General features: G+C 37.3%; 4 protein-coding genes across 4 annotated transcripts; 2 read left to right on the forward strand and 2 right to left on the reverse strand.

Annotated features, from left to right (window-relative positions):
* Positions 1-151: 151 nt before the first annotated feature.
* On the forward strand, positions 152-8,999 carry MONOS_8554 (uncharacterized protein; the record flags this gene model as incomplete). The annotated part of the gene is made up of 2 exons (XM_067878975.1): positions 152-669; positions 823-8,999. The coding sequence occupies 2 exons, from the start codon at positions 152-154 to the stop codon at positions 8,765-8,767; spliced, it is 8,463 nt and encodes a 2,820-aa protein (XP_067722453.1). The 3' UTR covers positions 8,768-8,999.
* A 1,177-nt stretch (positions 9,000-10,176) lies between these two features.
* On the reverse strand, positions 10,177-10,866 carry MONOS_8553 (uncharacterized protein; the record flags this gene model as incomplete). Its single annotated transcript, XM_067878974.1, has 1 exon — positions 10,177-10,866. One exon carries the CDS (start codon positions 10,864-10,866, stop codon positions 10,177-10,179), a length of 690 nt encoding a protein of 229 aa, XP_067722454.1.
* A 1,509-nt stretch (positions 10,867-12,375) lies between these two features.
* Positions 12,376-12,597, forward strand: MONOS_8552 (uncharacterized protein; the record flags this gene model as incomplete). The annotated part of the gene is made up of 1 exon (XM_067878973.1): positions 12,376-12,597. The coding sequence occupies one exon, from the start codon at positions 12,376-12,378 to the stop codon at positions 12,595-12,597; it is 222 nt and encodes a 73-aa protein (XP_067722455.1).
* A 758-nt stretch (positions 12,598-13,355) lies between these two features.
* MONOS_8551 (uncharacterized protein) lies at positions 13,356-13,630 on the reverse strand (the record flags this gene model as incomplete). Its single annotated transcript, XM_067878972.1, has 2 exons — positions 13,356-13,544; positions 13,595-13,630. 2 exons carry the CDS (start codon positions 13,628-13,630, stop codon positions 13,356-13,358), a joined length of 225 nt encoding a protein of 74 aa, XP_067722456.1.
* Between the last annotated feature and the right edge of the window lie 780 nt (positions 13,631-14,410).

Here is a 14,410-nt window from a genome sequence, read left to right on the forward strand (position 1 = left end):
TGGAAGTCCTGAATGCTTATTTCCATCTCAAGCTCAATACCGAAAGCTTGGACAAATAGGTTTGAAATTTCCGATATGCTCATATGATAATGCTATTATTTGTTGTTTTGCAATAATGTTTTCAAAACTTTAATCTTTAGTTTATCCTTCAATGCCCCTTCGAAGCGGTATTGTTGTTAACAATTCAATTGGCTCTCACCTCATATTTGGAGGAAGATGGCAATTTGAAGCAACTCTTTTGAGCCATGGAGACATTGGAATTGGTATTATTAAACGAAGAAAAGAAAATGAATCTGAAAACAAAATGCTTTCTATGCTTTACCGTCCATTTTTTGGTGAATCAACAAACTCGGTAATGAATCCAACTTTTCATGATTGTTGCGTGATTGGCGATGTTATCGGAGTTCGAATCGATTTTGTTCAAAACACAGCAGCAAATGAAAGAGAATATATCTCGCCCTTTTACTCATCTCAAGGAATTGAATCAGTAAATTCACATCATCAATTTTTAGATCCAATTGTTCCAAAACACTTTGGCTCAATTGAATTTTTTAGAAATGGAATTTCACTGGGTCCCGCTTTTGAAAATATTGACGTTGAACCATTTGTGGAATTTTATTCAACGTGCATTCATATGGAGCAGGGCTGCAGCGTTTTTGTGAATTACGGGTTTGAGATTTGCAAATAGGAGATTTTACTTTTTTTCTTCCTTGCTTGATATGGAATTGCGTTTCTTTTGGGAATTACCCTTTGGCAATTTAATAATTAATTTTTTTTTATTTGTTATTTTTGACTCCTTATATTTCTTTTTTTGTAATTTAGAGACATACCGTTTCGTTATCCTCTTCCTGATTGCATACCAATTCTTCTTCCTCCTCCTGCGCCTTCTCTTCGTTGTGTAGATGTTCTATTCACATATTTTACTACACTCCTCGCAAATGTCATCAACAATGATTCTTTGGCTTCTCCTGAGAAGAATCAACAATCTATTGATTCGAAGATGAGTCCTACTGCTGATGAAACTGCTCATCCTCCACAGCTTCAGAAGTCAAATGAAGAATCCTCTGAAAGCAAGCCGGAAACTTTTCATTCAACCCAAGACTTTCCTTTGCAATCTTCATCAGATGCTACTTCTTCTGCAGATGACTTATCTGCGATCTTGACTGAAGTACTTTCTCATCCTCTTCCCCTTCCACTTCGTCATCTTCTTTCTCATCTTGTCCATTTCTTTTCTTCTTCGTCTCTTTTCATCACATCCCACTTTCTTGTTCCTTGGCTATCAAACCTTGTCTCATCCTCAGTCAATGATACAGTTGCCTCTTTTATTCAAAATCTTTCTCCTTTTAACGTGAATGGATCGCTTAAAAACGCATTTTCGAATCCAATTATGACTGTCTCGAAGAATTCTGATGTTTGGACTTGCTTTTCATCGGCTGACGCTCCTTATTGGATTGCCTCATTCAACGAGAGCAATCCATCAAACAGCCTTTCATTCACTTTTTCTCAACTTTTACGCACTTCACTGAATCAGAAAGAACTTAATGATGCATCATCTCTCCTCTTTCACACAATCCCTGAGTCAGTGCCACTTTATCCGAAACCTTCTTCCATTTCTTCTTCATCGTCATCTTCTGCTGCTGCTGCTCTATCATATTTTGAAAGAGCTGGTGTTGTGATGCATGACTGGGACGATGAATATCAGGATACCGTTTATATCAGACGAAACCACGAAATGCACCACAAAGTGATGTCTTCATCTGAAAATGGCATCTCATCCAAATCTTCTTCAAAGTGCAGAAAACGAACAATTTCTGACTCTTCTGAGAATAATGAAGATACAGCCGATGAAGAAAGAAGCGATGAAAAGCACCATATACACAAAAGCAAGCACATTGCACATCATTCAGAAGGGAACAAGTTGAATGCTGTAGAGAAGCTGGACATAAGCCAACTGAAGCGCCGAATTGGCAGTGTGCTTGCAATCAAGCGAGTGAAAGAGATGAAAGAAGAAAGACGGCTGAAACGAGGGAAAAGGCCGCCATTTGAACGGCTGTGGATTGTGAGAGACGAAGTGGAAAGAGTGTGGAAAAAGGCAATGGGCAGAAATACAACAAATAACAGGCAGAAAAACAGAAACAGACACAAATTCACTTCTGCCTTTGCATCTGCTCAGCCACAGATTGATTTTCTATACAAACAGTTATTCTCTTCAATTCCTTCTGGTTCGGCTTCTTCGTCTTCTTCTTCTTCTTCTTCTGAAATTGAAAGCACTGCTAATAATTCCAGCTGCTCATTAGAATCACATCATTTATCTTCAAATCAAAAGTCACTCAGCTTCATCTCTCAAGCAGAAACTCTCTCAAAGCAAACTTTCATTTCACTTTCTGATTCACTCGACAAGGAGACAATATGCTCATATCTACCTCTTGTTCTGCGGATGGTGTATTTCTATCCAATCTGCCATTATTTCTCGCTGTCTCCGATGCAAATGCTGCGGAAGGCGCAAAGAAGGCGGCAAAAAGAATTGGCAAAGCAAAAAAAGTTGGAAAGAAAAGAAGCCAAAAGAAGGCAGAAAAAGGAGAAGGCTACGAAAAAGTTGATCGGAAATTTGAATAAAAAAACAACGAAAAAAACTGCATTAGTCAGCAAAGTTTTGCAGTCAAAATCTAAACATAATGTTGAAAAGAAGGGAAAAGAACATAAAACTACTCATCAATTGCCTGCATCATCTTCTTCATCCTCTTCCTCTTCCTCTTCAACAACAAGAGCAACCTCTTCACATCCAGCCCAGTGCCCGTTATCTTCTGCAAGCAACTCCTTTTCCAGCTGGTGGAATAGCGGGCAATCTCCCAATCCACATCGCTCGTTTCTTCTGCAGTCTTTTCTGCGGTCGATGTCTTTTCTGTCGATGAATCTGGTCAGCTCCCTTGCCAATCACCATCTCTTCCCATTCACTGTTCACTCGGCATCTGGATACAGTTGTTATCCTTTTGACACCCGCGAAAAGCAATGCGAGAGGAAACATTCAATTGTGGAATGCAAAGCAAAAACAACAGAAAATTCATTGGATGACATGAAAAGAATAAATAAAGAGTTGTCTAATAATTGCATTGAGAACAACAGTTCTCAGTCCATTTCATCATCATCAACAACATCATCATCATCATCTGCTCATTTCACACGCAACTGCACCATTCTATCCTCTCCACTTCACACAAAAGCCTTCATTTCTCTTCTTCATCGCTCTGGCATTCCTCTTCTTGATCTGACGCCATCTCGTCTTTCATTCCTTTATGTTCCTGTGAAGAAGCTGTTATCCAAACAGAATCCTCATCTCACTAAGCTCGTAACAGAGCTTGAGCAGCCGTATATTGGCAAGTCGTATTCTTTTCCTCTTTCACGAAACATGTTTTCAATGCTGGAGACGAAAATGGCGTTTATGCAGAAATATCCGCTTTTCTCTGTTTTTGACAGGGGAAGCGGAGTGAAAGAGAACGAAGGAAGGATTGCTTCTCTGAAAGAACTGAAGCAGCGAAGCCAAAAAAAGAACAAGAAAGATAAAAGGAAAAGTGAGTTCGATGCATCATTTGATGAAGAGATATGCGAACTTGATATTTGGGGCAATGAGATCGTGCTGGATTCTAATGATTGCTTACTAAAAAGGCGATCAAATTCAAACAGAAAAGGGAAGAAGCACAATAATCAAACAAAGGAATTTCTGATATCCCACCTGTTTCCTTCACTTCACACTGCTTTGTCCTACCAGATTCATGTGAATGAGTCGCAGATCTACAACATTCGGATGCCACCAATCTTTATGTACTTCCCTACCATTTCCATTTATTCAAACATTTTCATTCCTCTTTCAACTTTACTTCCGTATTTTGCGCCTTTTGCTCTTTCTCTGCTCGTTTTTGATGAGCAGACACATTCACAGAGTGATCTGGAGCTATTATTTTGGAGAATGCCTCTTGGCTCAGAGGGAAATGTAGCTGATGCAGAAACAGAGAAGAGCAAAACATCACAGAAAATGGATCAATCGGCTGATGAATCAACAGCCAATCAACCGAATTCCACATTAACAAAGAAATCCTCCTTCTCTTCATTAACGCAGTTTTCTTCCATTTCTTCTTCTCAATCTTCTTCTTCACTTCGTCTTCAGCTCCCTCCATCCATTTCATATCTTCTCGGATTCAACCCAACAACGGGCCATCTTTCACCAGAATGGGGATTGAACCAACCAAATGGATCGTCTCATCTCTTTCCTTCGCTCCCTTATTTGACTGATATTAATGGAGCTGTTCCTGAGGCTGAGAATTCTTCTAATCGAACGTCCAAGGGGCCTGTTTCAATTGATGATGTGAGAAAAAGGCTTATTCTCAACAATAAGGAGAGAATGAAAGGAAGTGGAAGAATTGGTGAGTTTGTGGAATTGAATAGAAAAGATACTTCGAACGAACAGATTGAAGAGGATAAGCTGCTGCTGATGCTGGCAGGGCTGGATCACAATGCATTCGGAACAAAGGCAAATGTGGCATATTCCGATCTTCTCACAACGAACGTACCAAAAGATGTGAGGGAGGGAGCTATTTTTGAGTTTCAGAATCAATCAATAAAAAAATTGGCTGAAAGAGCAGATGAGGCTGTCAATGAGCTACTCGCAGAAGATCGCAATTTGAGGGAGATGGAGCAGAATGGTTTGAATCTCCCTCTTTCAGGAGCTGCGAAGGATGTGGAGTCTCTGAGTGAGTGGAACAGATCTGGTGGAGGAATAAGAAGGAGAAGAGGGCTGTTCAAAAGCATTCTGTGGTGGAAGAGAAGGAAAGAAATGGGATTGCTGACAGAAGGAAAATCCTCACAAATGAAATGCAAAGAAGGAGAGAAAGGAAGAATGGATGGAAACGAATCAAAAAATGAAAATGAAGAACTGGACGGAAAGGAAGAAAAAATGGGTGAAAATGAAATAGATGATATTGATGATGATTTCTTAATTAATTCTTGGAGATCTTATTCTTTGCAATACAACTCTTATCATAATGTGTTCAATTGTTGGGATAAACAGTTTAAAACTGATCAAAATGAAATTATCAATGCTTCTGAATTCGAAAACAGAAAATCGTTGTTTAGTTCATATTTTTCAGTGCTTTCTTCATTCGGAATAGGATCAGGTTCTGTTCAATCTGATGGAGCAAGTCAAATTGAAGCTAGCAATGTTCAGTTTTTGCCAAATGAAACCAAAATTGGAGGGAAAGACAAAGAAAGTGAAGAAATAGAAAGAGAGGACAAAAAGAATCATTTGGAAAACTCTTTTTGGAGATATACACCAAAGGAAATTGAAAGAGCAATCTTTTGGGCTTTAAGCGAAAGCAGAGATGTTGAGCGATCAATTAATGCCAACCTTTTGCAGCTTCTCTTTCAGCCGCACCCTGTCGATCTGAATGCGCTTCAGAGAGTTAAAGGCAAACAAAATGAACATCAAAACGAAAAGACTGGCGTGTCGAACTCCAATGAAAGCGCAGATATTATTTCAAGTCAAAGCCAAATAAGACACTTAAAAATGTCAAAAATTCAAGTAACGTCGATTGAGTTTATAAACATGCATCTTCAATCAACTCTATTTCGTCTGTCTGCTTTTGCAACAATTTCATCACCAATAAGCATTTCATTGTCGCTCTTCTCTCTATTTCAAACATCTTTGAGAAAAATTACAGACTTTTTAAAAGGAAGTGAAAAGGATATTGATCAAAAGATTAACAAACAAGAATTTCAAGGACTTGAAACAGAATGCAAAGCATTATCTGCCTCAAACAGAAAAAAGCTGCTAAAGCAACTTGATTCACAGCTTGTTTCTTTTATTCCATCATCAGTTCGAAAGTTCTCCATTTATCCATCTGCAAATACATTAAGCTTTACTGAAATATTGTGTTCGTTGAATTCTAATGAATTAGAAAATAAACTGGGAATCTCATCTCCTGTCATCGCAGATTTAGCCTCATTTCGAGTAGCTGCACAATTTTTGGAATATCTTCTGTTCTTTTTCAGCAAAGAATTAGCAAATCACATTCAGAAATTACACATGTTGAGTTCAACGCTTACTCTTGCAGAGTCTCGTGCAGCTGAAGCCGTTGCTGCGTGGACTCTGTGCCTTTCCGACTATTCTTCCCACTTATCAACTTCAAAAACACCACTTCCTCCACTGGAATCGAAAGAAAGTAATTCACAAGAGATAACAGCAAAATTTCAGTTTCTATCTGTTAAAGCACACGAAGCTGTTTGTGTCTGCAGACAGCTTCATCGCACTCAGCTGAATGAATGCTCGCTTTTTAACGGATGTTTGACGATGGATGGATTCTGCCTTTTGATGAAGTTCATAACATCTCTCATGATTGGAACTTGGCTAAATGAGGAAGATGCAATCAAAGATAGCCAGGGATTTATCGGGAAAACCAAACTTACTCCAGCTTATCAACATTATCCTTTTTATTTGCTTGAGGTTATTCAAATGCTGCTGCGAATGTTGTGCACGCAACAGAATTGGAGACTATTAACTCATTGGATCAGTGCAAAAAGGTGTAATGGCATAAGCTCTGAACTTTCATCTGTGTTGTGTTTTTCGCCATTGAACGTTGATTTTATCCCAACTTTTAGCAAATTGGAAGGAAAAGAAGATAGATTTTTATCATCAACATTGATTTCACCAGAACTTGCGCATAGAATAAGCATTGCTTTTTCGTTTGTGTGTATGGTTGTTGAAGCATGTGTGTATCTTCTTTTTTCTGAAGATTGTGTAGCGTGCCGACTTGAAACGCGAAATATTTGCTGTTCGATGCTTATGCTCATCCTCAGCTTCTCTGCTGAGTCAAGATTTGTGTTTGTTGAGGCATTGACCCGATCGCACACTATTAAAAATATTTTACTCGATTCAAAACTTCAAAGACAATTGCGTGAACAATTAAACTTGGAAAATGTTAGCTCCGATAATGCCTCGGATGATTTCACGACAATGGATCCAACTAGTTCGAATGCAAAAGTTGAAACAATATCGTTTGATTGGAACATTAAAGGAAAATTTGAGCAATGCAAAAATTGGAATATTGCTCAAGCTACAGTGATATTTGTTATGATGCTCTTTACTTATCGCCAAAAAACTCAACCTCTTGCTTTGCTTTCGGTGATTGCATCGACATCCATGGAAGCATCTCACAAGTCTCTTGTGAAATCACCTTTCCAAGCTGATTCTTTCGAAATGCTTAACTTGAAAGCAATTCTTGAGCATTCGGCGATCTTCATGCCTCTCCTTTTATCGACGCCTGCCTCAAACGATGATGAAGTTTTGGTGATTGATGACGAACTTTGGAAGGCATTTCTGTTTTGTTTGCAAAATCTTGATTATGCTTCGATGATAGATCGTGCAACGGATAAGGATGAACGCACAGATTGTCCTTCTTTAGAAAAAGATAAACAATCTAACGAAGATGGGAGAAATAAGACAAATGGTCACGCACTTGTTGAATTTGTCATTCCGATAGATAATTTGCCTATTGGAATTGGTGGAAAGACATATGTTGAAAAGTTAGATTCATATGTTTGCGACACTTATCTTAACAAAATGCTAGAACTGTTTAAAAGTGCGTCAAATTCAAATCAACTACAGCAAGCAGTTGAGCCTCCAGCAAATATTGCATCTTCAAGTGATTCTAATCACGGTGAAGAAGCAACAAAGAGTTTGCCTCATTTGAGACATATAACAGCGCAGCAGCAATTTATCTCGTCTTTGCTTCAGCAAAGCAACTCCTGTCTTACGGAAGTTATTAACATGGAGCGTAAGGTGAACGAAAGTGCAAAGCAAATTGATAATTTGGAGTGGAACTTTATTGAACGCAGAATTAAGAGTGTGTTCGATCAGCTAAGTGTTTTGCTGCGTCTCTTGGAAGGCATCATATGCAAAGCTCCACACTTTTTATTTACACACGACAGAACAATAAAGCCTGATAAAGCAATAGGATTAAAATCTGATCTGCAAAATAATACTTCATCAGGATTTCGTTCATCAAATCTGAAGTTATCTTTGGAGAGTGAGATGCTTGCTTCTGAACTTATTGATTTTCTCTCTTCGGTTATTCGTTTTGCTTCTTCTCGTCAGGGAATGACACGCGTTACGCGCGAGGCCGTGTGGTCTGCAATTTCTCTGCCGTTTATTCCTTCGATTGTTGCTCCAGCTGTGCAAATACTTGTTCATGTGGGAATAATATTCAGCTTCTTTTTTGTGAATGATTCACGTTTGCTTTCGGATTCTTCGTTGAATGTTGCTCAAATGAAAGGGATTGGCAGATGGTGCCATGAACAAATTGCGATTCGTTATGCCACAAAAAGTTATTTAAAAGAAGATAATTCAAATTCAGCACAAACAATTTTCTGTACTAAGAATATTCACAGAAAAGAAATAGCACACAGTTTTCATGTTTTATCATGCTTTGAGAATATTGCTGATTGGATTGAAGCAAAAAGAGATAAGTTTTCGAATCACACTTCGAGTTTTCAAGCATCTTCTTCGACGCAATCAATTGATTCCGAAGATTCAGGAAAAAAAGACGATTTATCAGAATGCCAGATATGTTTTGCAAGAGCATGTGATACAATTATTGAGCCGTGCAAGCACGAAATATGCGCTCATTGTTTTATAAGGATTTCTGAATCAACAAATGTTTGTCCTTTCTGTAGTGTCAAAATCACTGGAAGCAAAAAAAAGATAGATGCTAAAAATTGAAATTCTAAAAAGTGTTCCAAATGTAGCATTGAGGATTTAAGTTCATTTGCAGAGCCAAAGAAGTTAAAGCATTTCTAATATTTTCGAGAATGAAATTTGTTATATGCAAATCAGAAAAAAGTTCAATGTGCAGTTTTCATATGGGACAGAATTTTTTCATTTAAGAAAAAATTAATGATTTGTTCCAGACTTTTTTTGAAATCATATAATTACAAAACTGACATTATAGTGCTATATTGAATATTGAAATATTATAAAGTTGAAAAAAATCCTTGAAAGAACTGTGTGGAATAAAATTCACAATGCAAAATATTTCGTCCCATATTTATTTGTTTTCAATAAGTTTTTGTTAATTTTTAAATATTCACAAAAATACATTTTTATGTTATCATTAGAAATAGGAATTTTTGATAGAAATTCATTGGTAGACTGATTTTTTTATTCTTAACAAAAATAAAGAAAAGGAAATACTTATCAAAAAAAAAAAAAAATAAAAAAAAAAAAATAAAAAATAAAATAAAATAAAATAAAATAAAATAAAATAAAATAAAATAAAATAAAATAAAATAAAATAAAATAAAATAAAAATATTCTCTTTGAAATAAATTTAAGGTGTTTTTTTCATCCGGACTTTTTTTTATCAGGACAAAAATTAAAATAAAAATATCTCAACAAATATTCAATATTTATTTACAGAAATTTGAATAGTTGTATATGGGTGTTTTTTTTTGATATCATAAAAAATTCTGACGTTTGATCAAAGAATTTTTTCATTAAGGGTTGATTTAAAAAGAAAAATAAAAGTGATGACCATTCAAATATATTGTTTGATAAATAATTATTTTTAATTGTTTGTTGCTTTTTATTTGATTTTAATTGTTTTTATTACAAATTTTGAAAAAAATAAAAAATTATTCTGAATAATTTCAAAACTGAAGTAAATAGAACAAAACTTTTGTTTTGTGGTTTTAACAACATGGGCAATATTTTTGGAAAGGTGGGAAAAATTGATCTGACCCAGTATTAATCTATTTTTAGGGAGAAAATTCAAAAATAATTTCTGTATTAATTGTTTGGTTTAGGTTGAAGGGTTAGCGTAATTGTTCTTGGGCCTAGGGTTTTGTTTCCGCTCTTCTTTAAAGTGTTTTCGTTCGAAAAAAGTGGTTCATTTTTTGATCAATTTTTAGGGTTATGGTTTGGTTATAAATATTTGTGGAAGAAAAGTATAGAAATAGTGGGGGACTAAATCCGGGCCGGGGAGGAAACCCGGGCCATTGATATAAAAATAGGAATTTTTTATTTTTCCTTTTTTTGTGTTTGTATTTCATTTCATGGATTGAAACAAAGAAAAACAGTAAAGATAAAGATATTTTTCAATTATGAAAAAGTTGTGCATCCCAAAAAAAGCTTCAATGATATGGAATAAATAAAAAAATGTTTTCAGAACAAATCGGATAAATCATCAGAAGAGTAATAAACAGCTCCAAATGAAGTCCCATTGGTGCAGATTTGGGTTCAACGCCAGGGAATACCCATTCTGGAGGATTATCAGGAAGATTTGATAAAATCTTCTCTGGGTTAATTGGCCATAACCCTGTGCTTTTCCAAGAAGACTTATAAGTTTCTGGATACGAAGCGGCTGCAAGTCCATTTCTTAAGATTTCAATAAGAATTTCTCTTTTTGAAGATGCTGAGGTTGTTGTTCCGCTTTCTTTGGCTTTTCCAAACACCCTTTTCATGCTTGCGAAGATGTATTGATCATTAGGCTGCAAAATGTGAGAAGTGTGTGATGGAAGTTTAACAAGATCAATTAAATTATCCTTGCATAATTGAAGAATTTCCGTCTGAAAATGTCCCACTCCACCATCCATAATGAGGACGGTATGCTTTTCTTTCTTTCCCACTGCAATTCTTTTATTTCTAATTTCTGAGATTACGCACTTTTTGAACAAGTCCAAAAAAATTGCTGATGTAACATGACCAGATAAAGTAGGAATGAACACTTCGTGTGAAGTTGTTCCAAGCTTGTATTCTTCTGGAAGCGTTGAAAATGGAATCAATATGGGTGTCAAATATCGACACCCGTCTGCACTTGTCATGAAGATAATTGAAGTCGAAGTTAACAAGTTAACTTCAGGAACAACTGCAGAAGGAGTCGAGGATGAAGAAGCAACAAGTTCAGGTTGTTGTTTGGATGAAAAAGTGGAAGTTTCATCCAAGTTAAATAATAGCTGTGGAATTGGATTGACACTTTCAAACAATTTCTTCACTTCGTCAAAGAAGGGCACGATTGTATATTTCGAAGTGTGGGCTGCTCTCTCTAAAGGCAAAGAAATTGGTTTTGCAAGACTAATTTCTAAGTGCCTTTTCAAAAATCGTTTCAATCAATGTTTGTCTGCAGTTTTTTCTTCATCTCCTTCTTTTCTCTTTGTTTTTTAACAAATCATTTGCCTGAATAAAAAAAAAATAAAACAAATAATTATAAGCGAAATACATTCCATTTGAGTTATTTTATTTATGAAAGAAATATTCCACTCTCTGCATCGTGAATTATCACTGTGGTTAAATACTGTTCGTCAGAATTTTCAAATAGAGTCTGTCTTCCACATTTTCCAGGTGTATTCCTTTTTTTTTCTGCGGCGAGTACTCTTTGCACTGAAGAGCGAGAAAGGACCTGAGCTCGGGCTATTTTTCTCGTTGGAATGTTCAAAATGTTGTGTAGGAAAATTGCTTTCAAGTTCACATCTTCCAACTCACGAATTTCAGCAGTTGCACAAAGTGTTGATACAGTAAAAATTGTTTTTTTCATCAGTGATCACAAAAATCAAACTATGGGTGAGGTCCGGGTTTCCTCCCCAACTAAAAATAGAGCACTCTAGCTGATCGGCATAAGCGATTTGCTAACAAACTTGCAAGTTGGTGAGTCTAAGGTTCGAGCCCGGAGGGGTGCTCTATTTTGCCATTTTTTCAATAAAAAATTTTGTCCACCTTTCTTTAATCATGCAAAAACATGATAACAATAATCACAACACATTATCAATCAATATCTTAATCAAAACACTGTCAATGCTATTGCAAAGAAATTATAAAATTGCTGACGAAGATCATCAAACTTTAGAAAAAAATGAACAAATTTCAAAATTACACAAAAAAATATGATAGTTATACAAGACATTTATTGCATAAACAACAATTTATAATGAATTATTATTAAGAAACAATTAATTCTTTGGAGAAGTTACCAAAATAAATTAGATAAAAAAAAAAAAAAATAACAAAGAAAATTTAGAAAAAAAATGAGAAGAAATACGAAAATTTATGCTTTTTTCACTCAAAAATGTTTTGCTTAACAGCAATTCTCTTTTATTCTCCATCATCCACCTCTTAGGCATAGCCTTGCTTGAAAGCTGAGTTTATCTTTTATGGGGCTGTTCATTTTCCATGCAGACTCTGCAAACACTCCTTTCGTCTGAGATGATTGATGAAGAAGAAGTGGGTATGCTCATTTATGTAACACCATCTCCGCTGTCTCCTTGCCTGGCCTGTTTCTCCACATCTCTGCTATATCCACTTTAACAGTACTTGTGTCCTTTCAATTCATTTTCACTATGTTCGCTGATTCTTCACTCATGGCAGTTTTCCCGTCTGCTCTGACCGACTCAACTGCTTTGAGGCAACCTGAACCAGAACCCAGAACAGTATTCGGATGTGAATCTGCAAACTGTGCCACATTTTGCTCTTATGCAAGGGGCCAGCTCTTATGTGAAACGCTGAGAGAGAATGTGCAATGGGCTGTGCTACCAATACATATGCTTTCACCAGCTGCGTGAGCGAAGAGTCGACCGAGCGAAGAGCCGCGATTGTGTGTCTCCACTGCGAGAAGTCATCATTGCGCTTGCTCGCATGCATCCTCAAATTCTGCTTCGCCCTCAACAACGCCTATCGAGGAAAGGACCTCTTTCTCCAGTGCTTCTCAATCACAGCACAGATCAACGAGTCCCTCTTTTCCTTCGACTTCACCCAGCCTTCTCAAGCCACCAATACCTCCATCTGATGCTCTGACTCCTTTCACACCGATCTAGACCTCGACTTCAACAAAGAAACCTTCATCACATTCTGCTGGGTGTCCCAGATATTCTTCAAACAGAACACCAGCTCCTCTCCTAAGCTATGCTGTTCCCCGCTTGGTCCCTGTATCTCCTTCTCCACTTCCATAATTTATATCTTCCTCCACAATTGCCTTCCCAACATTCGAATTTGGTCTTACTCAAACAATCGTGTTTTTGTTCACTTTGCATTTTCCCGTTCGCTGATATTGCATTAAACAACAACTGCATCCTCATCTCATTCCACTCCTCCTTCCGCTCCTCCTTTGCTTCAATCAACTTTTCAGTCTTTCACATTTTCGACTGATTCCTCCAGACATCTTTCTGAATCTTTTCTCTCTCGCTTCAATTTCTCCTCCTTCAGTGCTTCACAGTCTTGTGCGTGATTGACGTTGGATTTAGCAACTCCGTCTAACATCTCTCGCAACAGATCTCTCCATTAAAGCAGACAGCGCTATTCTTCTTATTCAATGTCAAATTTGTCATGAAGCTCTTTTCGAATCATGAATTCCTTCTTCACTAACATCTTGCTCTCCAAGATCAGCAGTTGCGCACATGCCAACAACTATGAGTCCACCAACAACAGCCTTGCCGTTTGGAATTACCACTTCTCCCACAGCAACTTCGTCTGCTCCGATGCCGGTAAACTCAACATCGCTTTCATGAATCGGCTTGGAACATATGCACCGTTGTTCAGCACCATTCACTGTCACTCAAATACATCACCCCTGGTTCCTATGTTCCTGCTTCCAAGCATTTTCAGATTGCAAAAGATCTTCTTCCCAAGAACCGCACTTAAAAAACGCTGCAAGAATGAAAATATTAGAGCAAAAAGAGAAAAAGAAGGGTTAGAAATGTTCTGTGCTTAGAGAGACTTCAGAAAGAGCTAATAAGAGTCTGTTGCAGAAAATGAAGGAGTTGGTGGCTTCGCCGGAGTTCCAACAAGAACAGAAGGGGCTGACAATTGTGTGTGCGTGCTCACAATTAAAGGAGGAGAAGCAATTATCGAGGAGGATGAGATGTTTTGAGCGTGCAGATGTGTAGATGAGGATGTGCAATTGAACGAGTGTAAAATCTGCTGCTGTTCATTTTCAATATCACCTCCTCCTTTTATTCCCATGTTCCTCCTCTTTTCTGTTACTATCTGTGCAAGTCTTGTTTCGAAAGCGTCAATTTGCAATGTGTGAAAATCATCTTTCTTTTTTGTTTTCATCTTCGTCTTTGACTCTTTCTGCTGTCTCCCTTTTCTCGTCTCTGCACTCAACTTGCTTCTGAAATCCAACTTCTATGCCTCTTCCATTTGAACTTGAACTTCTCTCTCTTCGCTTCTTGGTGGTGTCATAAAGCGAGCTGATAAACGCAATGCACCTGGCAGCTCCTTCCCACTCAACTGCCATTTCTCATTCGATGCCCATTCACCTCATTCACCCTGTTTAGCACAGCCGGAGCGCGGAAGCCGTGCGAAGTCCCTAAGCATAGCAGGATGAGCGCTGCAAAAGAGAAGAGAGGTTCAAATGCACATCCAGCGAAGCTACAG

Source organism: Monocercomonoides exilis, assembly GCF_001643675.1.
Source record: "Monocercomonoides exilis strain PA203 chromosome Unknown scaffold41-876177, whole genome shotgun sequence".
Lineage (NCBI taxonomy): Eukaryota > Preaxostyla > Oxymonadida > Polymastigidae > Monocercomonoides > Monocercomonoides exilis.